Source organism: Gadus chalcogrammus, chromosome 14 (assembly GCF_026213295.1).
Source record: "Gadus chalcogrammus isolate NIFS_2021 chromosome 14, NIFS_Gcha_1.0, whole genome shotgun sequence".
NCBI lineage: Eukaryota > Metazoa > Chordata > Actinopteri > Gadiformes > Gadidae > Gadus > Gadus chalcogrammus.
This window is the reverse complement of record NC_079425.1, coordinates 2259991-2284191: the sequence shown is the minus strand read 5'-3', so window position 1 is coordinate 2284191 and position 24201 is coordinate 2259991. Positions and strand designations below refer to the sequence as shown.

The 24201-nt window shown below is 46.3% G+C and overlaps 4 protein-coding genes across 5 annotated transcripts; 2 read left to right on the top strand and 2 right to left on the bottom strand.

Annotated features, from left to right (window-relative positions):
* Positions 1 to 18: 18 nt before the first annotated feature.
* LOC130403032 (BTB/POZ domain-containing protein 1-like) lies at positions 19 to 5361 on the bottom strand. 2 transcript variants are annotated; one of them, XM_056607145.1, is made up of 8 exons: positions 4730 to 5361; positions 4307 to 4463; positions 3458 to 3563; positions 2694 to 2891; positions 1911 to 2040; positions 1484 to 1571; positions 1215 to 1361; positions 19 to 958 (listed from the first exon to the last, which is right to left on the bottom strand). In XM_056607145.1, the coding sequence occupies exons 1-8, from the start codon at positions 5155 to 5157 to the stop codon at positions 800 to 802; spliced, it is 1413 nt and encodes a 470-aa protein (XP_056463120.1). In that variant the 5' UTR covers positions 5158 to 5361; the 3' UTR covers positions 19 to 799. The 2 variants fall into 2 exon arrangements, with proteins under 2 accessions (XP_056463120.1, XP_056463119.1); XM_056607144.1 differs by having other exon boundaries at positions 21 to 958; positions 1911 to 2103; positions 4730 to 5331.
* Positions 5362 to 5804: 443 nt separating this feature from the next.
* LOC130403466 (transmembrane 6 superfamily member 1-like) lies at positions 5805 to 9928 on the top strand. The gene is made up of 10 exons (XM_056607833.1): positions 5805 to 6032; positions 6172 to 6275; positions 6802 to 6899; positions 7009 to 7112; positions 7359 to 7441; positions 7912 to 8030; positions 8162 to 8266; positions 8355 to 8447; positions 8697 to 8816; positions 9613 to 9928. Exons 1-10 carry the CDS (start codon positions 5941 to 5943, stop codon positions 9802 to 9804), a joined length of 1110 nt encoding a protein of 369 aa, XP_056463808.1. The 5' UTR covers positions 5805 to 5940; the 3' UTR covers positions 9805 to 9928.
* Positions 9921 to 19602, top strand: zrsr2 (zinc finger (CCCH type), RNA-binding motif and serine/arginine rich 2). The gene is made up of 11 exons (XM_056607832.1): positions 9921 to 10942; positions 11233 to 11312; positions 11465 to 11549; positions 11649 to 11757; positions 12101 to 12187; positions 12835 to 12873; positions 13324 to 13454; positions 14051 to 14264; positions 16178 to 16233; positions 16330 to 16439; positions 16686 to 19602. Exons 1-11 carry the CDS (start codon positions 10905 to 10907, stop codon positions 17699 to 17701), a joined length of 1965 nt encoding a protein of 654 aa, XP_056463807.1. The 5' UTR covers positions 9921 to 10904; the 3' UTR covers positions 17702 to 19602.
* ap1s2 (adaptor related protein complex 1 subunit sigma 2) lies at positions 17792 to 22167 on the bottom strand. The gene is made up of 5 exons (XM_056607834.1): positions 21965 to 22167; positions 21245 to 21423; positions 20577 to 20685; positions 19444 to 19581; positions 17792 to 18837 (listed from the first exon to the last, which is right to left on the bottom strand). Exons 2-5 carry the CDS (start codon positions 21421 to 21423, stop codon positions 18790 to 18792), a joined length of 474 nt encoding a protein of 157 aa, XP_056463809.1. The 5' UTR covers positions 21965 to 22167; the 3' UTR covers positions 17792 to 18789.
* Positions 22168 to 24201: the final 2034 nt, after the last annotated feature.

Genomic DNA, 24201 nt, shown 5'->3' with positions numbered 1-24201 from the left:
TAGTGACAAGAATACGCATCCAGCTCTTCAGCAATTAAATAGGGAAAACTAAACTCGGTTGTTTATATTTGATAAAAATATTGCTCATTGCAAAAATAAAGTGTCAAAGATGGTTTTATTACATTTTAAGTGCTTAGAAAACAATATGGCATCATAAATTAGTTTGTACCACAAGCAATCTCGTACCAGTATATACACATTGAGCTGCATCCATGGACTAAAAAACACTTAAACTACAGCTGAATGAGTGATGCTGCTGGTGCACATATAAAAAAAGAAAACGTGTCTACAGAGCTTCTGAGCTGGTCTGCAAAGACGATCCAAAAGAATAAGACAAGGCAATGTTGAGTGTATATGAAGATTTAAAGAGATAAACTACACATGTACCTTGGCTGTCTGGTCGTGCCTTTGAGTAATAATGACAAGTCTACAGCAAACAATCAATTTCACCTCCAACCTAAAACCAAAGTATTCATCACCTGCAAATTCCCACTGGCCCTTAAACTAAAGCAAATTAAACCTCGTCACCCATAAATCCCGTGTTTCTGTGACTAGTTTTGCATGATATAAAAAAACGAAACAATGAACATACATCGACAAAAAAATACAATCAAAAGAAGATGATTGGGGAGAACACTACAGTTAGACATAGCATCCCATCCACAAGTAGAAACACACAACTCTGGAACCGTCCACATGGATGTGGAGAGCCAGGGTCTGTCTAGCCCTGCAGCCCCCACCGGCACAGAGGCCCCTGGGTGGGCTGCCCCCACCCTGCCCTGCACTGCCCTGGTGGACATCAGATGTAGTAAATGATCTCGGGGATCTGGCCGTCCTCTACCGAGGTACCGTTGTTGTTGCCTGGCGAGCTGAAGAAGAAGAAGGTGGTTTTGGGGCCGGGCCCCGACTCCTGGCTCACCTTCTTCAGACCTTTGGTACCGTAGTGGGAGTCCGGACCCTGGGGGGGGGGGGGGGGGGGGGGGGGAAGGGAATGCATTGGTGTCGCCACAGGATTCCATAGCATTGACATAAACTCTGAATAAGGACGTTTACGAAAAAAAGTTAATGAAATACCTTTCTTAAAAAAGGCTTTTCGAAATAAAGCTAACTTTTATTAACAATGATCGTATCCATTTCAGCACATTTAACAAGTTCCTGATCCTCCATCCTCATCATGGATGGGGGGGTGGGGGCCCAGGCAGGCGTTCACCCACCTTCAGCGTAGCGCAGGCGGTGTAGCTGACGTTGGGCAGGATCTCCACGGGCTCCTTGAACATGACCCTGAAGGTGCTGGCCGTGCCGTCGCAGCTGAAGCCCGTGTCGTTCTGGCCCAGCGTCTGGCTCTTATCACTCTCGATGATCTGGAAAGGAAAGCTAAATGAGTCTGTGGAGAAGGGTTTGTAGGGCGTGTGTTGCTGCTGCTGTTGTGTGGGGGGTGCGGGTGTCTTTCCTCTCGGTTTGCGGTTGTCACGTGGAGGTTTACCTGAATGTTGACCTGGTAGTCGTTGGGTCCGTGTATTGAACCGTATAAGCCAAACCCAACTACTGATATTCTTCTATTGACATTAAATCTGGAGGGAGAAATTAAAATGCATACGTTAGTATGTTTTTATTCACGTTCATAAATATATGGGAATTTAGTTGAATACACCACATTTAACACGTTCATTACAATACACCAAATCAAACTTCCGATAATACCATGTCCACATTACAGACATCAATCGTGTAAAAATCAGCTGAGATTAACGCCCAATCCCATTTCTACCCCTTACCCCTTCCCCTTACCCCTTCAAAACAAGGGGGATGGGAAAGGGGTAGAAATGGGATTGGGCCTAAATTCGAAACCTTTAGGTCTCAAATGCCTCCAATGTGCCCATGATGGAGGCTACCTGGGGCCTGGGTCTCACCTAATGCGGTCGCTGGTCCCACTGTATCCCCATCGACTCTCAACCTGCTGGAATCTACTAATACTGCACTCCTTTCCCCTGAGACTGCAGCGGGGCCTGTCATTGTACTCAACCCGCGGTTTGGGGTTTACTGTAAAGTGGAGAAACAGATTTACCACCTCCCGATCGAACAATATTCCAGACTGGGCAGGCCCTGTTGCACAAGGAAAAATATATAACTGGTTTCTACCGGTGTAGTGTTTAGGACAGTTCAGGTTTATCAAATACAAAACAAAGATCTTCATACATACACATCATCCAATCACAAAAAAAAATGACAGCTCTACAACAATCCAACCAAAGGAGGAAACCATCCAAACTAGAGCCCGACCGATATATCGGCTGGTCGATTTTTTCAACGATGTTTGCCGATATGAAACGGTGACGATATTTAACATATCAGCTGATAAATCGATATCGGTCCATTTTTACTCCCTACATGGGGAGTAAAAAAATCAGTCGGGCCCCAATGTTAAACAAGGAGATCGCTGCAATAGCCGTTTCTGATTCATTTGGACCAGATAGCTAAGAGGTCACATAATGTGCCACGTCAGCTAGGGCAGAACAGCATCACGTTGCACCGGTTTGAACCAGAAAGAGCTATCGCAGTGTTTGGTGACTGACATTCCTCTGGTTGGATTTGTGAGATGAATTGCTGATTCACACAATCAACAGACTAGTGAGTGATATGAGAGTGTTAATACCACAGAAAAATGGAATGAAACAAAATGTGTATTTATTTACCTGCCGCGAACTCTTCCACGGTCATGAGCGGGAAGCGGATGAGGGTGAGGGCTTTGCCCAGAACCTTCTGCTTGTTCTCCGCAGTGATCGGCAGCTGCTGCCTGAAGCACTCGGCCTCGGACCAGCGCACCACCGCCCCGAACAGACGGCTCTCCCTGATGCCCAGCGTGTCCCTCTCCAGCACCGCGCACAGAGTGTCTGCACAGACACGCAGACACACACAGCGTCGTAAGACACAAGTCAGTCAACACACACAGCGTCGTTAGACACAAGTCAGTCAACACACACAGCGTCGTTAGACACAAGTCAGTCAACACACACAGCGTCGTTATCGACACAAGTCAGTCAGTCAACACACACACAGCTGTCATAGAGACCTCTCTCTCTCTCTCTCTCTCTCTCTCTCTCTCTCTCTCTCTCTCTCTCTCTCTCTCTCTCTCTCTCTCTCTCTCTCTCTCTCTCTCTCTCCTCTCTCTCTCTCTCTCTCTCTCTCTCTCTCTCTCTCTCTCTCTCTCTCTCTCTCTATTTTGAGGAACACACACACACACACACACACACACACACACACACACACACACACACACACACACACACACACACACACACACACACACACACACACACACACACACACACACACACACACACACACACACACACACACACACAGGGTGATTCCTTTTCCGTGTTTACTCTGTGGACGTGTTTATGATGGGGAAGCGAGCCAGGCTTTACCAGGGGAGTGGTGGTGACCTCTGACCTACCTAGGTCGATGTCCGTGAACCCCTCTGCGTTGATGGCGTCCGCGGTGCTCTTGTCGATGGTGTCCAGGCAGAGGCTGGCGAGCTGAGGCTCGTCGAACAGCCTGGCCTGGGAAGAGAAACATCAGATACAGTGAGGATTAAGGGTCACGGGTTAAGGACTTTCCCGAGCCTTGAATTGTTTTATTTTGAAGATTTGTTTCTTAAGATTTTATCCTTTTTATTGTAGTAGAGTGAGATAGACCGGAAGGTGTGGGAGATAGAAGACATGGAGCAGAGGAACATAGGCAGGAACCGAATCTGGGTCGCTGCGATCGGGACTAGGCCTTAATGGTACGCTCTCTAACCGGAGAACCACCAGGGCGCCCCTGGATTGAATTCTTTCTACATATTAAACTACTGCATATTCCCAGTGATCCCCACCTAAATGAAAGGGCCACTAAAGGTACATTTGTTCTAGCATTTTAAAAGATTCATACAATAATTCTGAATGCTGAAAACTTGAGATTTTGTGTATCAAATTCACTCCACTACTCATATCTTACCTGCATATACATGTATACCAACCAATAATATATACCTATATCCAAGCCAAAATATACAGAAGGTACACGCACTATACATCAATATAACCCCCATGTTGTCCTATGGGACTCGATCATGTGATAGACGTGTGAGAGGGCTTACATCCCATCACTAAAGCCGTTTAATGTGGAGATCCTGCTCTTGAAATGAGGAATGCATTTCTCTATCCTCCTCATCTCCACACCCACATGATAAATATAAATACCCATCCCAGACTATATCTGGCCGACAGACGGAGGAGAGACGGTGTTCTGAAGGACCACCCACCTGGGTGAGCAGCATGAAGGCGTTGTCCGCCCGGAGGTGCTTAGTTAGGAACTCTACACAGTGCCCCTCCAGGGCTGGCACCGCGTACTTCTTCGCAGTGTACAGCGTTGTCATCACCGTCTCCGGCCCGATGTGGATCTCGTCGGAGTACAGAAACCTGGACGGATCACGAGACAGGACATCCAGCATCATCGTTTTACAATAAAAAAATCCCTTCACCTGAGTGAATGCTGATTTATGAACCAACGTTGCAGTAATAAACTGTCCTGTCGGCCTGTTTTAGGACAATAAATAGGCCGACCCCCCTTGGGGGTACTGTACATGTCTGTCTGTCTATCTGTATGCTTCCTCTCTCTTTCTGTCTGTGTCTGTCTGTCTATGTTGATTAATGAACCAACGTTGCAGTAAATAAACAGGGCCTACCTGAGCAGCGACAGAAACGCTGCAGGCTCCACATCAGGCAGCTCTATCTCCGCAGACGTGGTGGCCATCCCGCCGTTGAACATGGCATCGAACACAGCACTGCCGGCGGCCAGGACGAACTTATGCGCCGGGATCCTCTGGGCCTGCCTGCCCTTACCGACCACGAACCTCACGTCACTCAGCAGCTCGTTATTGAAAAGGAAGGCGAAGCGCTCCTTCAGGGAGCTCTTGGTGGCCTGCCAGTTGTACATGGGCTCCCGGTGAAGGCCCCCCGCTGCGGCCGCTGCGGCTGCAGGGGGAGCGGGGATCACAGCGGCAGACGCGGCGGAATTCGCCGCCGCCGCGTTCATGGCCGCGCCAGGCTGTGTGTAATTGGACGCATGCCCTTCAAGGTGAGGCGCAGCGGGCGCACCGCCGCCTGTCGCCATCCTGCACCGCCCGACGGCCGGTGTGTGTAATCGGTGATCAAGTGAAGAGCGAAGACTGAAGTGAAACGCGCATATCACCCGTGTTTAGGTGGTCTCCAGTTGCAGCATCGTCGGTGTGTTTACCAGCTTGCTGTGCGCTCCTCCCAGTGTGACGCACACACGCTGCGCTACTTCGTTGGTCGAAGGAGCGCAGGAGGTGTCGCCGGCTAGTGGAGGGAGGAGAGTTTGGGCTGAGCCACATCACATCATGCACGCATAGAGGGTCGGATAACATGCTTTAAAGTAGACTGCGGATGCATTAAACGGTTAAAAAAAAGAAAATAAAAGAAATAGTAATTTGTATTTTTTTCCACAATTTTCCACTTGGAGATAATTCGCTCGATTCATCCTCTTCAGATTTCCTTTCACCTGGAAAGAACTTTGAAACTTTATTAAGTGACTCCACTTAGTGATGAGAGAGAGAGAGAGAGAGAGAGAGAGAGAGAGAGAGAGAGAGAGAGAGAGAGAGAGAGAGAGAGAGAGAGAGAGAGAGAGAGAGAGAGAGAGAGAGAGAGAGAGAGAGAGAGAGAGAGAGAGGGGGAGGGAGGTGGAGGGGGAGGGAGGGAGGGAGGGACAGCAGACGGGCAGGCGCGCAAAGCACCAAGTTGAATAGTGCGAGACAAGGCACCACTTGAAGCACTTAGTTGAATGTGTGTTCATTGTGAACGGGATCTATAGGGATCTAATATTCTGACTGAACCAAATATCTGGAACTATAGGCTTGGATCAAATACGGCCGCTGCGATGAACGTGTCTGCCGGGTCGGGCGTGTTCCTCCTGTCCCTGATGTCCATCCCCATCTCCTTCCTCTTTAACTCACTCATGTGCAACAGCAGGTAAGGTGAATGGTATTTTGTTTAAAGTTAGTATGTCTCACCATTTACAATAATTGATTTCTTCACTGATGATCGAAAAGTATGGAGGGAAATTAACTAACCCGCACTGATGTTTGTGATTATATTTGATTTATGATAGCATTGAAGCTGTCTTCTTTGCTGGATGCACGACGGTGCTCATCCTGGCCATCTCGGCGCGGTTTCTGCTGAAGAGGAAGACCCCCGCAGACCCCCTCTTCTATGGTGAGGCCGTCAACGTGAGGCTTCTCTATCCTGCTGACGTCGTCGTGACGGTTTTTCACGCTGTTGGTCGTGATCTTCATTCAATATAAAACATTAGATATAAAACCTCACATGTGCGCCTGTACTTCCACTCCTTCTGTGTGTCTGTCTGTCTGTCTGTCTGTCTGTCTGTCTGTCTGTCTGTGTGTCTGTCTGTCTGTCTGTCTGTCTGTCTGTCTGTCTTTCTGTCTGCCTCTCTGTCTCCGTGACAGCAGTGTGTTTGTCTGTTTGTCTGTCTGTCCCTCTGCCTGTCTGTCTGTCTATCTGACAGCAGTATGTCTGCCTGTCTGTCTGTCTGACAGCAATGTGTATGCCTGTCTGTCTGTCTGTCTGTCTGTCTGTCTGTCTGACAGCAGTGTGTCTGTCTGTCTGTATGCAGCAGTGTGTCTACCTGTCTGTCTGACAGCAGTGTGTCTACCTGTCTGTCTGACAGCAGTGTGAACCCCCAGTGGCTGACCTGTGCGTCTGTACCCCCCCACCCCTGCAGTGTACGCGGTGTATGCCTTCCTGAGTGTGGTGAACCTGATCATCGGGCTGGAGCAGGACAACATCATCGACGGCTTCATGACCTTCTACCTCAAGGAGGCCAGTGATGTCTACCGTAGTTTACGTGAATATGAGTGGAGCTGATCGTACCTGATCGTACCTGATCACGTCCCCCTGGTTCTGACGGTTATGGTCTGAACACCTCCAGGCTGAACCTCACATCAACACGGCCTACGGTCACATGATCTCCTACTGGGACGGCTGCGTGCACTACCTCATGTACCTGCTGATGGTGGCGGCTATCACCTGGGGGTACTGTCCGTCTGTCTGTCTGTCTGTCTGTCTGTCTGTCTGTCTGTCTGTCTGTCTGTCTGTCTGTCTGTCTGTCTGTCTGTCTGTCTGTCTGTCTGTCTGTCTGTCTGTCTGTCTGTCTGTCTGTCTGTCTGTCTGTCTGTCTGTCTGTCCGTCCGTCCGTCCGTCCGCCTGTCTGTCTGCCTGTCTGTCTGTCTCTACCTCATGTACCTGCTCATGGTGGTTTACAGAGTGTTGTGTCCCCAGGGGCAGCTACCGGGCGATCGGTCTGTACTGGGTGGGCTCCTTCCTCATGAGGGTCATGGTCTACATACTGGGGAACGCTGTGGGTAGGTCCACACACACACACACACACACACACACACACACACACACACACACACACACACACACACACACACACACACACACACACACACACACACACACACACACACACACACACACACACACACACACACACACACACGTGCCCTCAAGCCCTGAACACTTTATGTACTTTGAGGTATCTGTTGTTCTGTGCTGTTATGTTCATTCCCATTATTTGCCATTAGGTGTTATGTTAAGTTCCTTCATGTTATGTTCCGCCAAGCTATGTTATAGTATGATGTCCCCCGTTACTTTGTGTGACGTTCCATGATGCTATGTTCCATTATGTAACGTTACGTGATGTTTCGTTTTTTTTTTACTTTTCTTTACGTCAAGTTGTGTTCCTTTGATGTTATTTCCTATTATGTAACGTTACGTATGATGCAACCTTTGTAGCCTTGTTGTCTTTATTTCCCTTTTTGTTTCACAGGGAAGTATGGGACCCAGGTGGGTCCTCTGTTCCTCCTGCACATCTCGTACGTCTTGGTGTCTGTCTGGGCCTGCTTCAGGGTCTTCAGCCAGCCCCCCACGCTGGAGATCACAGGCCAAGTAAGCCAAAGTCAATCACTGTCAAAAGGTCATGTTTAAACGGCACATACTCGCGTTATTTGTGTAACAAAGCTATGCAGTACGGTTTGGGCCAGTGAGACAACACATTATTTTTACATTTACTTTACTAGAGCATCCCGCTGAAGCGGAGCAAGAATGTCCTCAGGAGACCTCTAGACGTTCTGTTCATCATCTACCTCGTCCTTGCAACGGCTTTCTGCATCTTCAGAGGCCTGGTAAGCATGCATAGTAATTACTATGTATTATTACTTCATATTATTAATATTTATTACCAGCATTTAAAACATCCTGTTTTCTCTTGAGGTTGTGCTGGACTGTCCCTGGGAATGGTGTCTAGAGTACGCTCAGAAATACGAGCCCTACCTGAAAGACCCTTCGGCCTACCCTAAAATACAGGTAACCAAACTGATATCGATATAGTTATTGATATTTCTATTGACATTACAGTTGACATTACAGTTACAATATCATTAACATAACATCCACTTCCGATGGCATTACAGCTTCCGCTGACCGGGACGTGATTTTGGAGCCCTGTCTGACTCTTTTATATCTTTGTGCGTTTGACCATTACAGACTGGAACTTGCACATCTCGTACTTGATACCCATTCAAAGCCTGAGGGCTCTGTGTCTTTGCTTGCCAGATGCTGGTGGGCATGTTGTACTCAGGGCCGTACTACATCATGGCTCTCTATGGGCTTGTGGTCCCCGGATGTGAGTGGATGCCAGACCTCACCCTTGTCCACTCGGGGGCTCTCGCACAAGTGGGTACAATCCATCATACATGTACAAATATACAAAGCATAAATGTAAAAAAAAAAGGTATTCTTTAAACTTCAGACATCATTCCTCACAAGGATTATTGTTCTCACAGAAAACTATTTACCGTCCTGTGAGGTTATGTTTTAATTCAAAAGCTGAGTGCTTGAATCCTCCAGTATATCAGCCTGGTCGGTACAACATTAGCTTTGTTGCTGGAATTCCCAACGTGCTATCAGTCACCACGATGACAAAGGCAGGGCTAACTTCAGACCAGGCATGGTGCTATTCATCTAAATGTCAGCTGTGTGGCCGAGCTATTAATAGAGATGCTCAGGGAAATATGGCTGCTATGATGATGTTGTACTGTTTTTTCACCCTGATGAGAAGGAACAGGTTTGAACATGACACATAGAAACCCACAAGTCCAAATTCAGACTTCTAGCAGAAGTCAACACTTTCCGTAACTAAGCACCAGGAAAAGGCACAAACCGGGAACACTGAGCTGAATTGTTTGGCTTAGTGCTTTGTTTTATTTTATTTGACTATTTAGTTTAATTAATTAATTTATCACATGCTGATCCAAAGGGATTTTCAGTGAATTCAGATACATGTCATTAGGAAGCAGGCAGGGGTTGGGCTTTTTGATCAAGGATTCCAGCAGCTTAAGCAGAGGACATCGGGCCTCGAACCCAGTACCTTTCAGCTGGGGAGTCCCTCCACTGCAGACTACCCTGCCTACGTTCTTTACTCTTTAATGTTCTTCCTCTTTCACCTGCCGTCGTCGTTATCACTTCCCAGGCTCAGTTCTCTCACATCGGCGCGTCCCTCCACACGCGGACCCCGTTCTCGTACCGCGTCCCTGCGGCTGGCCAGCTGCTGTTCCTGCTGGTCAACCTGCTGTACGGCCTGCTGCCCCAGGCCCTCTGCTACCGCTGCGCCACACGCCCGGAGCTCTTCCTCCGCCCCAGCCCGGACCGGAAGACACTGTGAAGGAGCAAGATGTGTGTGTGTGTGTGTGTGTGTGTGTGTGTGTGTGTGTGTGTGTGTGTGTGTGTGTGTGTGTCTGTGTCTGTGTCTGTGTCTGTGTCTGTGTCTGTGTCTGTGTCTGTGTCTGTGTCTGTGTCTGTGCCTGTGTCTGTGTGTTTGTCAGGTCATCATCTGACCTCACAATACTGTGCCTAACAGACAGTCTGAAACCATGAAAATGTACTCTGGTTCGACAGTCTGACTAGGTACTATGAACACTTGGGACTTGGATACAAAGAACTACAGCACTGAAATACTATACAACCCTTTTATGTGTGTATACGTGTGTGTGTGTGTGTGTGTGTGTGTGTGTGTGTGTGTGTGTGTGTGTGTGTGTGTGTGTGTGTGTGTGTGTGCGTGTGCGTGTGCGTGTGCGCGCATGTGTGTGTGTGTGTGTGTGGTTAAATATATATGCACCAAAGTGTATTATTAGTGTGAATAATAATTTAATAAATGCAACCATTCAATAAAAAACATCCCACAGATGACATATATTTTGTAAATAAAGCTTAATACAATATAAGATCAAATATAATTACACCTAAAGCACCGATTACATACATTTAGTTAATAAGGCTTAACATGATCATCAAGCTAATAAAAATATGTTTGCTAAATGTATGATTTAGTTGTTTAGTAGTACTAGGAATGTGTGTATGAAGATGTAGTAAAGTTGGTAATCAGCAATTTGTCTGAATCAATAATAACAGAAACCACAAAATGAATGTTTTATGTATGTGTCTTTTTTTAAATCTGTACATATTCATCTATTTAATATCAACTCTGTTTTGTGAACACACGCGTCATCGACCTGATGTTTACAACGGACACCGGAAAGGGAAAGGGCAGCGCGAACTCCGAACCGGAAGTTTTTATATTTCCTTTCCGCCTCTCACGGACGGTTACCACGATCAGTAACAGTTCCGTTAATTTACCTATTTGATCCCTTATCACAAAGAATACAATTCAATGACACACGGACTTACTGGCAGTTAATTCGCCTCTTGATAAATAATGCTTAATATTTTATTGAGGCCAACGTGAGCAGCTCCCGCCCAGCTGTCATGGCGGCGCCCGTGGCGGTCCAGGTCCCCGCGATGAGGTCTGTGAATTGAATGCTCTTTAATGCTCTTAAATCTCTAGTTTGAATGATTTAAACCTTAACCAAGCTTATACGGTGTTTTGCAGGCACATGTCTCCTGTGCACTGCCCTTTTAAAACGTAAGACGTAAAAACGTGTGTGTGTATGTGTACCTATTGAAACAAAACCCCACTAGATAACCAGGTATAGTGAGGTTCTGTAATCAAAACTATAACCAGGTTTATAACCAACTATAACCAGGTTTTTGGTCCGGATTTGTAATCACCCTCCCTGTGTTTTCTGTCCTGCAGTAAAAAGCAACGCTTGGCTGTTTTGAAGAAGGAGAGAAGGAAGCGTAAACGTCAGGCTTTAGCCCAAGCCAGAGAAGGCGGTATGTTCCTATTAAAGATATAGGATGCTTGTCTATTACCCTTTATATTTATACTCAATATGTACCTTACTAACAACCTGGGCTGTAACATTAGACAATAACCCCGGCTTATATCTTATCTTCTGTCATTGCTTGTATCTTATCTGTTTAAGATGGAGAGCGGCATAGGCCTGAGGAAGAGGAGGAGGATGAGGAGGAGGAAGATGTCTGTGATGGGGAAGCTTCTGTCCAGGAGAGGTAGGGCGACTCAGCAGTCCTTATATCCGGTGATGAAAGCCAACATGGACTGTCGGGCGGTTCAGCCGATTGAAGTGTCTCGTTGCGTTCTCTCTGAAGACAGCGGCACCATGAGGAGTGGCTGGGGAGAGAGAGGCTCGCTCAGGAGGCCTTCCAACTCCGGGCCGAGAGAGAGGAGACCGCCAGGAAGAGGCAAGAGGACGAAGAGGTAACGTCCAGAACGTGATCATCAACAAGGGGTCCTGGTCTATGATTCTTTAGGAAATCCATGATCCATAAACTAAACAATACAGCCAGAAAGAAATGATGGAATCAGTGTACTGTATAGACACCAGTACACGTCAACACAAATACGCTGTCACGTACGCATATCAGCTTATTTCTCAACATCGCTGTCAATTAAAATCAATGGAGTTGATTGCCTCATCATTCATATAACGGCTGCTGGTCCATCTGTGCATACTGTATGTTTCATATTATTGTTCCACAACGTACAATTTGCCTGTGAAAGCTGCCCTCTGACCCATGTGGATTGACATCCCCGTTTACAGCGGAGAATAAAGGAGGAGTGGGACACCCAGCAGAAGAAGGAGGAGGAGGAGAAGGAGCACAAGCAGCAGGAGAAGAAGAACAGAGAGGTGAAGCGGTCACCTGGAGGATAAAAACAGTTGTATATATATCCTACGACTACGAGGTTAAACCTTTGGAGGAAAATCACATCTTTTGCAGAAAAGCCTGTTCATGTGTTTTATAAGGAGCTTCTGAACTGCCCTCTCCTAGAAGAGTTTAGGTATCGAAGCTTTAACCTTTTAGCCTTAAGCCAAATGTGTCCCAATGCCCTCTTTGGCTAATAGCTCTTAATTGAGCAAGTCGCGTGGTAGTCTGATGTGGTAAAATAATTGAATATGGTCTTGTAATGGACCTCATCATATGTATAGAGAATCAGCTATGATGTTTTTTGTTTCCGAAGAAGATATACATTTTCAATGTTTTCTTGCATTATATGTAATATGATTGGCCCAAATAATTCACCCTGTTCCTTGACTAAGATGCACACAATGAGAACCAACCTTACCTGGCAACTTCATCCCTCAAGACAAGGATGTATCTTTTACGTGTGTTTTTGTGTAACATCGAAACGTCTATGATACTGTTGAATTGCCCTGCTGGGAATGTAGCCTGTTTCCCCTCTGGTAAATATCATCTTAACCTGCTGGAAACAGACATGCGTGGTTGCCTGCCTGCTACACATTTTTCACAAAGCATGTGTTTGCACCATTTGTAGGAGGCTGTTCAGAAAATGTTGGACCAAGCAGAGAGTCAGGTATTTGCATGTTCCTATCCAACGTCCTAACAAGTTTTGTTGGTGTCTAAAGGTCTCTTTATGGTTCCAATTCAACGCAACGCCCACTGATTATGGTCCCACGTTCACGCGACCCAAGGGGGTTACGGACCCCTTACGTCCTTGCGTGCCCTCCTTGCGTCCACCAAAAGGGCCGGACGTGCGCCTCCCAAAAATCTTACCTTCCGTCGAGGTGACGCACCAGCAAGCGCTGTGATTGGTCCACTTACTAAAAGCCGACGCAGAACCATAAACGTTCACGACTGCGTCGAAGCGCCTGCGTGGTCATTGCGTTGAGGGAACGTGGGACCATAAAGAGCCCTTAAGCCAATCATGGCTGACCGTGTCGTAAGCGAATTGGCAGTGAATACAACCGTGGTGGCTTCTTGTAGACCCACGCTCTGTCTCCGGTGGACTGCTTGTGTTCCCTAGCTCAGTAAACCGGTTCAGTGGATGAACCCCGAGGCCCCCAAGACGGAGAACTCTGAGAACTACGGAACCGAGCGCGACGGGCAGAACTGTCCCTTCTTCCTGAAGACGGGAGCGTGTCGATTCGGAGACAGGTACGTCGTGCTGTCACAAGGATGCCCTTTAAACATTCAGTTTAGAGTCGTTCCGAGAAAGTCCTTCGATGCTGCCTGAAATGCAGCAACATGGATGCATGGACGCTTAACTACAAGAAAATAATTGTATTATATATATTATATATAATTATAGATTGTAAATGTGAATTGTCTAGTTCTGGAAAATAAAATGCAGACAGCAAGCGAACCGACTTTACATTACTCATCGTAATAGAACCCTTCAATTAGACAAGTGCTAGTAGTAGTTACAATGCTAGACGCTGTATCGGTGTATATACTCGCTATCGACCGATACTCAAGTTAAGGAATCTTAACTTGAGTTAAGGGACTTAAGGAAAAAATGGTATCATGCTTTTTAAGGCCTTGTTATTGGCAACCCTGTGTGGTTGTGTTGCTCTACACTGTGTGTTTGTAAGGCCTTGTGATTGGCGACCCTGTGTGGTTGTGTTGCTCTACACTGTGTGTTTGTAAGGCCTTGTGATTGGCGACCCTGTGTGGTTGTGTTGCTCTACACTGTGTGTTTGTAAGGCCTTGTGATTATAATCATGCTATTGTTCTGTACCATGTGGACCCAGGTGCTCGCGGCGGCACGCCCACCCCCCGTCCAGCTCGACCCTGATGATCCGGGGGATGTTCGTGACGTACGGCATGGACCAGTGTCACCGCGACGACTACGACACGGACGCCTCTCTGGAGCACAGCGAGGAGGACCTGCACGACCACTTCCTGGAGTTCTACCACGACGTGCTGCCCGAGTTCCAGAGCCTCGGACGCGTGGTGCAGTTCAAGGTGCGGGGTTTGGTTTGATATAACATATCAGGACAAGCCATTCAGAACAATCAAAGCCAACCAACGGCCAATCAAAATGGGGGAATCCCATTTTGATTGGCCGTCGGTTGGCTATGTTTTTTTTGAACCAATGTTCTGGATGACTCCCCCATCGATTGTTCTGGGGCCGTATTCACAAAGGATCTTAGGGCTAAAAGTAGGTCCTAACTGGCGAATTTAGGAGTAACTCCTAAAAATAATGGGCGTGTCACTCTTAAATTTAGGACTCCTAACTTTTTTCACTAAGAGCAATTCACAAAGTATTTTAGGACTAAAAGTAGCACCTAAGTCTAGGAGAGCTTAAAAGTCCTCAAGAGGACTCCTAACTCAGTAAGACCTATTCACAAAGAATCTTAAAATGCCTGCGAGACGAAATGTTAGGGTATTCAACTTATTGTGGAGTTAATGCGCGATGCAATAACGTCCCCGACTAACAGGAATAATCCGATTAGTCCCGAAATAAAATGTTATAAAATTATAAGTTATAGAAAATATATATATAACTTATAAAAAATAAAAATAATTGCGCCATCAAAAGACGAGGACGTGTTCGTCAATAGGAAGAAAGTGCATTCCATCAACACGCAGGTTGTTTTTGATGCAAATTTTAACATAGCCTACTGGATGTTGTTGCAAAGTGGCCTGGATCTTCAGCTACCCATGATTCGCGCATTTTAATGGTGAGCGGTCTGAGGCAGCTTTTTGAGATGTAGGAGTTGGGTGTCACTTGCTGGGTGACAGTGACTATCCATGCAAGACGTGGCTCTAGACACCCTATCTTAATCCACAACCGGGAGCACAGTTAAAGTGTAACATGTAAGTGATTACGCAGATTACGCGTAAAACACATCGTATTGGCTCTTTGCGAGCACACAAACATACACGAAATGTTGTGGAGAGAGGAATTGGGCAGATGAAACGTCGGTTTCATGTCCTCCACGGCGAAATACGCCTCACCCCAGAGAGGGCAAGCACAGTAATCACTGTATGTGCCATTCTACACAACCTTTGCAAGCGGAGGAACATTCCACAGCCAGACGATGATGATGATGATGATGATGATGATGATGGCGATCAACATTACAAGGAATTTGGCCGTGTGGAACCGAGTGGACTGGCATTTAGGGATCACTTTGAAAACACATTTTAGGTAAACACCTTGGCACAAATCAGTCAACACTTGGGTAGTTCGTAACATTTATTTTCTTTTAGATTTTACGTATTTTTATTGTTTGCTTTCTCTCTCTCTTGAACGTGCAGGCTACAACGTCATTATCGTGGTCTGCACAAAATTGTCATCATGCGTGTATTCTGCTAACTGCACTATAACTACTTAATAGGAATTAATTTCTAACCTAGGCTATTTCCTTGTTTTTCGGTGATTCAGTGGGCTCGTCTGAACAACCAATCACCGAACTGACCGCTTCTAAACTCGTGCACGAGAATTGACGTAATCCATAGCAACGGCGCGTCACTCTTAGTTCACTCTTTGTGATTTATCCTTAGTAAGAGTAGGTCTCAGCGGCTTTGTGAATAACTTTTAAGAAAAAACTCCTACGTAAAATGTTTTAGCGCGAGTTAGGAGCACTCCTAGCGGTAAGATAAAATGCTTTGTGAATACGGCCCCTGATATCTTTCCTTAGTCCGTCCTTTTTTTTAGGTGACCCCCATTTGGGTTGTGCTTTGATTGTTCTCTGTCTCACCTGTATGTAACTGTGGATTCAACAAACAGAATGTACATTTTCTGCCATGATCCTATTTTACAGTTAAGGACATTCTTGCATGTAAACTTTGTTATTTGAGGGCCAAAGAATGCACAATCGAGGGGGCATTTTCTATCAGTCTTTTAATTTGTGCATCTTTTCTTCTTGTAGGTCAGCTGTAACTTTGAACCACATTTAAGAGGAAACGTTTACGTCCAATTCAGCACGTAAGACCAGTCAAACCTACCGAAAAAAAAAACCTATTCTTTATTTGGGTGGGAAAGCATTCCCTCACGTGTGTCTTCTGTCTGTGGTGGGTCCAGGGAGGAACAGTGCATGGAGGCCTACCAGAAGTTCAACGGGAGATACTACGCGGGCAAGCAACTCACCTGTGAGCTGTGCCCCGTCACGCGCTGGAAGAACGCTATCTGTGGTGAGCCTCGGGGATCTCAATGATTCAAAACGACAATCAGGATGATTTTAAAGGCACAAGCGCCGTAGAGGCTGCCATTTCATATTCGGTAACTGTGAATATGCCGTGATGCATTTCATTATTTTCACCTCGAGGAGAATGAGGAAACAGAGTTTGTGCAGCCAGTATTTTGTGTTGCACAGGCGATAATGTGGTGGTAAAAGCCAGTTCTAATTCGGTATCATGTTTTTGTGCATTTCCTCTCAGGGCTCTTCAACAAGCTCAAGTGTCCGAAGGGGAAACACTGCAACTTCCTGCACGTGTTCCGTAACCCGGGCGACGAGTTCTGGGAGGCGGACCGCGACATATCCCCCGACCGAACGGGGGAGGGCTCCCGCCGGGGGGGGTGGGGCTCGGAGCGGAGGAGTGAGCGGTCCTGGCGGAACCATCGCCACGGCAGCAGGAGCCCGCCGCGCTCGGAGCGCTCCGGCACGGGGAGGCGGGGCAGTGAGAGGAGGGGGAGTGAGAGGAGGAGGAGCCAGAGCAGGGAGAGGAGGAGGAGGAGCCAGAGCAGGGAGAGCGCTCGCAGTCACAGGAGAGTGGAGAGCCTGCGGAGTGAGAGTCAGGCGTCCAGAAGGAGGCCTGCGAGCAGCAGGGGGGAGCGCTGCCGGAGCCGCAGCCCGAGTGGCGGCCAAGAGAGGGACAGACTCGGGAACAGGAGCAGGGAACGGGATCGAGAGCGAGACAGCCACAGGAGTAGAGAGCGAGACAGGAGTAGAGAGCGAGACGGGTCTCCGGACGGAAGCCCGAACGGGGACTCGCGGGGCGGCGGCAAAGACGGGGAGAGGCGGCCGAAACGGGAGAGGAGCGCCCGTCGGAGCCCGGAGAAACAGAACCACGAGGACGGAGAGGGGAGGGACAGGAGCTCAGACGACGCCAACCCCTCGCACCATCGCCATAAACGCTCCAAAAAGAGCAAGAAGAAGAACAAAAAGAAACTCAAGAAGAAGAAGAGGAGCCGGTCGGCCGAGGTGATCAGTTCCTCCGGGGATTCGGAGAACCAAGACGACGCGGACGTGGAGATCAAGGAAGAGACGTCTCCCCCGAACACCGGGGACGGTGTCCTGGAGGTGTCGTCCGCCGGGCTGAGGCCTGACCCGCGTGTTGAACCTCAGAATGCGGCCGAGTCGCAGTCTGTTCTGGAGGAGACCGCGGATCCCCCTGAGCTGCCTTGCCAACAGGAGGAAGATGAGGACGTTATCGATGTCAAACCACAGCTCTGATGGCTCTCTCTGTACATAATGGTTTTTTAATAAGAGGATTGACGGAGCTAGTGCTAGATTACATAGCATTTAGTGAATAAAAAAAAAATTGAAAACAGGCTTTTTGTTTTGGGATACATTTATTGTTAATTATCAGAAGAAAATGCACCGGCAGTGTTGAATAAAGTGATAAAAAGCATAATTATCGCAAATGAATCAATCCATGGATGACTGCAATAAAAAAACGGAACTTGTTAAAAGTGCACCTGCTAACCGCATAAAATAGGATTAGCGTTTGATATCGTTAAAGCGTAGGTCTGCTGCATCCTGTAACGTGGATTTAACAAACATGCAACCTTTAGTAAATAAACTAAATACTTAGAATGGGCCCAGAGCGCTGTAAACTGATCTTAAGAGTTAGAAAATCAATCATTAGATTCTGTTTTTTTTATTTTTTTAAATGCTTTAATTCCCTAACGACTAATGTTAGCACAGTGTTCTTTGGTCATTTTAACATGTGAATTAGCCAAGGATACATGAATACTGTCTAAATTTGTCACGTGCCGATGCTACTCTCAAAAGGTTGATTTTCAGGATAAGGAAAGTAAACAAAAGCAAGGACAGACGGGGAACATCGATTGGACAAGGAAATGGGAATGTGATTGCTCATTCACTTAGACGAAACGAAATACAGCAACGGTGAACGTTCTGTATTCACGCATGAAGTCCTGGGGAATGCAGGGAGACTCGCATCATATTTTCATCTACATCCAATGCAAATGATTCTCAAAGCAGTGCTTGTTGCGGTACCAACCATAAATAAGAGATTTAACACCACACGTAACAAAGACTGAACAGGACGTAATACTACACTGCGGATGTGCGGTGAATGTCTTGCTACATTAGTATTCCCGGGCGTTTCCATGGATATCGGCTGGAACATACAGGAGGGATGTGTTTCTCAGACATGGGAGGATTCGGTACGCGGGCGAGGATGATAATACCAGTTGGCACAACATTACGAAAAACAGCAAAGACGACAAGCAAACGAGAACAACAACACTAGATCACAAACACAGGCCAGGGGGTGGATGGACGTGGACCTGGGTCTATGTGAGGCCAATCTCCTCCAGGACACTGCGTGGAGCCTCGGCCTCCTGCCCACGAGAAACAGAGGAAGTGGTTAACAGTGAAATGGTTTTGGGCTGTGCGTCGGTCAATGGTTACGGGAATGGGCGACACTGTGGCGCTGAAACGTCCACTGGCTGTGACCTGATTACGTTTCTGTCTCCTACCCTACAGCCCCGTTAGGAAGGCTAGGAGATCAGCAACGATACATATATCTACATAAACACTACAAATTCAACAAGCATCATTTAAGTTGTAATTAAAAGTATGATTACCCCAAGATAACCTCTAGAACCTGTCCTAAAATCATACGATAGGCTAAGCTCGGTCCTAACATCATACGATAGGCTGAGCCCGGTCCTAAAATCATACGATAGGCTAAGCCCGGTCCTAACATCATACGATAGGCTGAGCCCGTCCTAACATCATACGATAGGCTGAGCCCGGTCCTAACATCATACGATAGGCTGAGCCCGGTCCTAACCTCATACGATAGGCTGAGCCCGGTCCTAACATCATACGATAGGCTGAGCCCGGTCCTAACATCATACGATAGGTCAGCCCGGTCCTAACATCATACGATAGGCTGAGCCGCCCTGTCCTAACATCATACGATAGGCTGAGGCCGTCCCCACCTCCTGCAGCAGATCGGCCTGCTCGATGGCCTTCAACACGTTCTTCTTGGACGTCTCCTGGGCCTCTCCGCCCAGCAGGAACTCGTCCAGGATGAAGTAGGCCTTCTCAAAGTTAAAGATGATGTCCAGCTCGCAGACCTGTTGAACCACACCCCCACACGTTACACATCTACGTTTACATGGAGGGCATTTAGCAGACAGCTCGATAACCAGGATAAGATGCTTCACATTGCTACTATTCATCCCTCATCTCTAATGTAAACTCTGATGATGACGATCAGTCATATTTAATTAGGAATGTGTCTTTATATAATTAAAAAAATACACAGACACAATATATTAAAGGGGACATATTATACCACCCGGTGTGAGTGTGATTAGCCTTAGAAACCTCTTGTCTGCCCCATATGACATCACTAGTGGGCGTGTCCACCTAGATCTGTGCTGGATAGATGAGCAACGTTTACTTCAGTCCACTGGGTAGGCTGGTAGACCGATCTATCCAGCACACATCTAGGTGGACATGCCCACTCGTGATGTCATATGGGGCAGATTTTCGAAACGGCTTGTAACGCCTCGTGCCCACTGCACCGTCAGTCAACGGACGTGGGAAGGCGTGGCTGACGGATGGGGGAGTAGTCTTTGCAGAGGCAACCGTCAGCCAATCAAATCGCTTCGCCAGGTTCTTCCCGCTTCTTCCTGCTTGTTGCGAGGCAAGAAGACCCGCTTTCCCGCTTTCCAGTATCGTCAGAGCCCGAGTCGCGTCACAGTGCTTAAATTTGCATACGGGATCTGATTGGATGACGGAACCGTCGCTGCCGAAAAAGTTTAACATTTTTCAACTTTTTGACGGTGGCGAACGCTCCAAGTCAACGGACGGATCCACAATGCATTGCGCGACCGTCCCCATTCAAAGTCAATGGGCAACGGACAACTGACGGAGGTAGTGGGCACGGGGCGTAAGGCTAATCACACTCACACCTGGTGGTACAATATGTCCCCTTTAAACACATTATGATTGTGTCTTTTTTTTGACACATGAACTCACATCCCAACATAATCCAAAAGTATAGGTTCAACTGGACTGAGGATAAGAACGTGCGATCACCCTCAAAGCGTTGTCTGGTACTCACACTGCCAAAGTATTTGTCGAGCAGCTCCACGTATCTGTGGATGATCTCCAGGGTGATCAGCTCGTTGTCTTGGTCCTCAACGGCACAGCAGAAGTACAGACTAGCATATCTACAACACAACAGAGATACAAGCTAGGATCGCTATACAGGCTGCTAGGGTGTCTACCACACAGAGACACAGGGGGGGGGCGTTTATTATCACTTCAGTGACCAAAACTTATTTTCTTTAGGCGGTATGGCGGCATGTGGCTCAGGAGGTAGAGCGGATTGGCTGATGACCTAGTGCTACTTCGATCCCCGGCTTCTCCTACCTGAGTGTCGAGATCTCCCTGAGCGAGACGCCTCACCCTTACTGCTCCTGACGAGCTGGCTGTCGCCTCGCATGGTTGTGTGAATGAGTGTATGAATGGATGATTGTGAGGCAATATCATAAAGCGCTTTGAGTGGCCACTGGGTAGAAAAGCTCTGTATAAATGCAGAACATTTACCTAGAATAGATGATGGAGCCCCAACTCATCTTTCTGACAACAAAAGCTTAAGGGTTTATAGAAAGTATGGCAGCTGTAGATTGATGTTGAAACAACCTCATGGAGCACATGTGCTGCATGATGTTCTTTCATACTCTCCCTAGATACATCTTCTGCGCTGTCACAGTGGTTCGTACTTACCTCTTGTAGACAATCTTGAGGTCCCGCCACTCCAGGAAGCTGCACATCTTGGGCTTCCTGGCCAGGATGGTCTGGACCAGGTCCCTGGAGATCTTCTTCCTCTCCTTGTCGGAGAGAGGAACGTACCACTTCTGCAGCCGCAGCTTCCCCTGCCGGCTGAACAGAAGCATGAACTGCATCTGGAGATAAAATAGATCATATTTTTATTGCATATATTATCTATAAATATTATATGTATTATTAATATATTAAAGGATTCGAGGGGAAATAAAATACAATTCAATAACAATAAAAGGAAATGTGCAACAATGTTGATTAAGTATTCTGCGGGTTGTGTGTGGATATAAAACCATATTAAATAAATAATATATCATATTATAATTACATATATTATAACTAAATATTTTATACATCATTACAATATTAAGGATATCGGGGGGGGGGGGGCAATAAAATATTTCCACAACAATAACAGAAAAAGTGCAACAATGTTGATCAACCACATTCATATAATTGTTCATCAATATATTAGATCAATATATATGTACATATATAAAACCTTATGTACGCAAATCACCAATGTAAACAAATGTTAGGAAAGCTTTATAGACTCTGTTAGCTCGGTGGCTATGTCGTTTGCTGCGCTCAGGGCTATCAGTGTCACTACGCCCTTTCCCATTAAGCTAACTTAATCACACTTTAACGCAACACAAAACCAACCTTGGCTTCCTATAGACCCCCGGTGTAGCGTTGGATGATCGCTAAATAATCCACAGATCAGTATGTAAATTATGTCACAGAACAGGAATAAATAACAGTACGTCTGCAGCTAGCTGCCAGGCTAGCTACACTGCTTCCTTAGCGTAGATGACAAGCCAGCGCACTGCTCTGTGATTGGTCCAAACGTCTACCCTGGCTCACATTGGTCCAGAATAATCCGTTATGTTCAGACTCATGATGATGCGAGTCAGAGCATGAACATCATAACCGGAATATCTCTCTCTCTCTCTCTCTCTCTCTCTCTCTCTCTCTCTCTCTCTCTCTCTCTCTCTCTCTCTCTCTCTCTCTCTCTCTCAATCAATTAAATTAAATTAAATTCAAAAAAGCTTTATTGGCATGAGAAATATACATTTGCATTGCCAAAGCAGGTGAACAATAAAATAAACAGCGATATAATATAAAAAGGTAAGGTATATATTATAATAATCCGTGGGAAGTGCGTATTCCTGATGTCTTCGTATGACTGGCAGGAAGTCAGGAAATGCAGTTCTGTCTCTAGTTGGTTGTGTGTGCAGTGGGAGCACAGTCTGTCTTCTCTTGGGAGCCAGGTCTGTCTGTGGCGTCCCTTCTCGATGGCCAGGCTGTGTTCACTGAGTCTGTATCTGGTCAAGGATTTCCTCCGTTTTGGGTCGGTCACGGTGGTCAGGTATTCTGCCACGGTGTAGTCTCTCTTAAGGGACAAATAGCATGCCAATTTAATCTGGACTCTTTCCAATGTGCCAAATACTTTTCCTTTTATTTTTCTTATAATTTGGTTTTGCCTGATGTGGTGGTTGTTGTGTTTTGGACAGATTCCCAGGACAAGCTGGCTAAGGGGACACTTTTCTGCGTGTAACTCTGTGTGGGCAAGAGCCTGGTTGTGGAATGTGTTGCTGTCACTTTTCTTAAGGTGGTGATACAATTTTAGGGCTCTCTTCTGAATTATAATAACGATTGGTTATTGTCTGAATGCAGTATTTGGCGTCTATCTTTGGACTTTAGTATTGATTTGCAGAATTCTGCATGAAGAGTTTCAATTTGATGTTTCTCCAATTTTATAAAATCTTGGTTGGTGACCCAGACCCCAAACTTCACAGCCGTAGAGCGCAATGGGCTCTATCACTGCGTCAAATATTTTTAGCCAGATCTTAATTGGGATGTCTAGTTAGATATTTCTTTTTATGGCATAAAAAGCCCTCCTTGCCTTGTCTCTCAGGTAATTAACAGCTTTGTTGAAATTTCCTGTGGCGTTCATATTTATGCCGAGGTAGGTATAGTTTTTTGTTTGCTTTAGAGTAACAGTGTCTGGGTGGAATGTGTATTTGTTGAGGCTGGGTCTTTTTACAAATATCATTATTTTGGTTTTACTAAGGTTCACTCTCTCTCTCTCTCTCTCTCTCTCTCTCTCTCTCTCTCTCTCTCTCTCTCTCTCTCTCTCTCTCTCTCTCTCTCTCTCTCTCTCTTTATAAATATATATATATATATAGGGTCGCGTCAAATCAAAGCGCACTGGAAAATCATGCACAGAAACATTCACAATCTCAGCTCCAAGTCTCAGCTCCAAACCTCCAAACCTGCAGGGGGCAGAGAGAAAGTCAGTGCGCGTGAGTAACCAAGCCCTGCCCTGCACTTCCTGTGGCAGGCAATCACCTGCACACCTGCATGGGAGGAAAATGTTTGTGAGAGAGAAGTTGAGAACATAGGAAATCTTCCAGCAAACATTTAATACAAAGAAAGGCGCTCAGCTCATGATCAAAACACTGGAGACGGAACTGGTAGAGAAATGGACTTTCTTATTTAAATGAATATAAATATGTGAAATGTTGAAAAAGTATATTAAGGCATTGCATCAGTACTTAAGTTGGAGTAGTAGCCTGTTTGTGCCTGATCAGTTGTTGCATATATAATTAACTTGAGTTGCATTGCAAAATTATAGTTTGTAAAATATCAGGCTTGATCTGAATGCTGACTGAAATTGTAAAGTAAAAGGCATCCTTATGTTTTAAATGAAATCATAATTTGCTTGCTTATGTTTGAAACCTTTAATTATTTGATGTGCTTTTGCAGGACTTTGTTGCCTATTTAACTGCAGAAGACGCAATGATTTGATTGGCAGTATCAAATGTGATGTGTTTTGTCTAAAACATATTATTTGATAATAATGCAATGTCTTTTTTCTTGTAATTTATCTGTGAAGG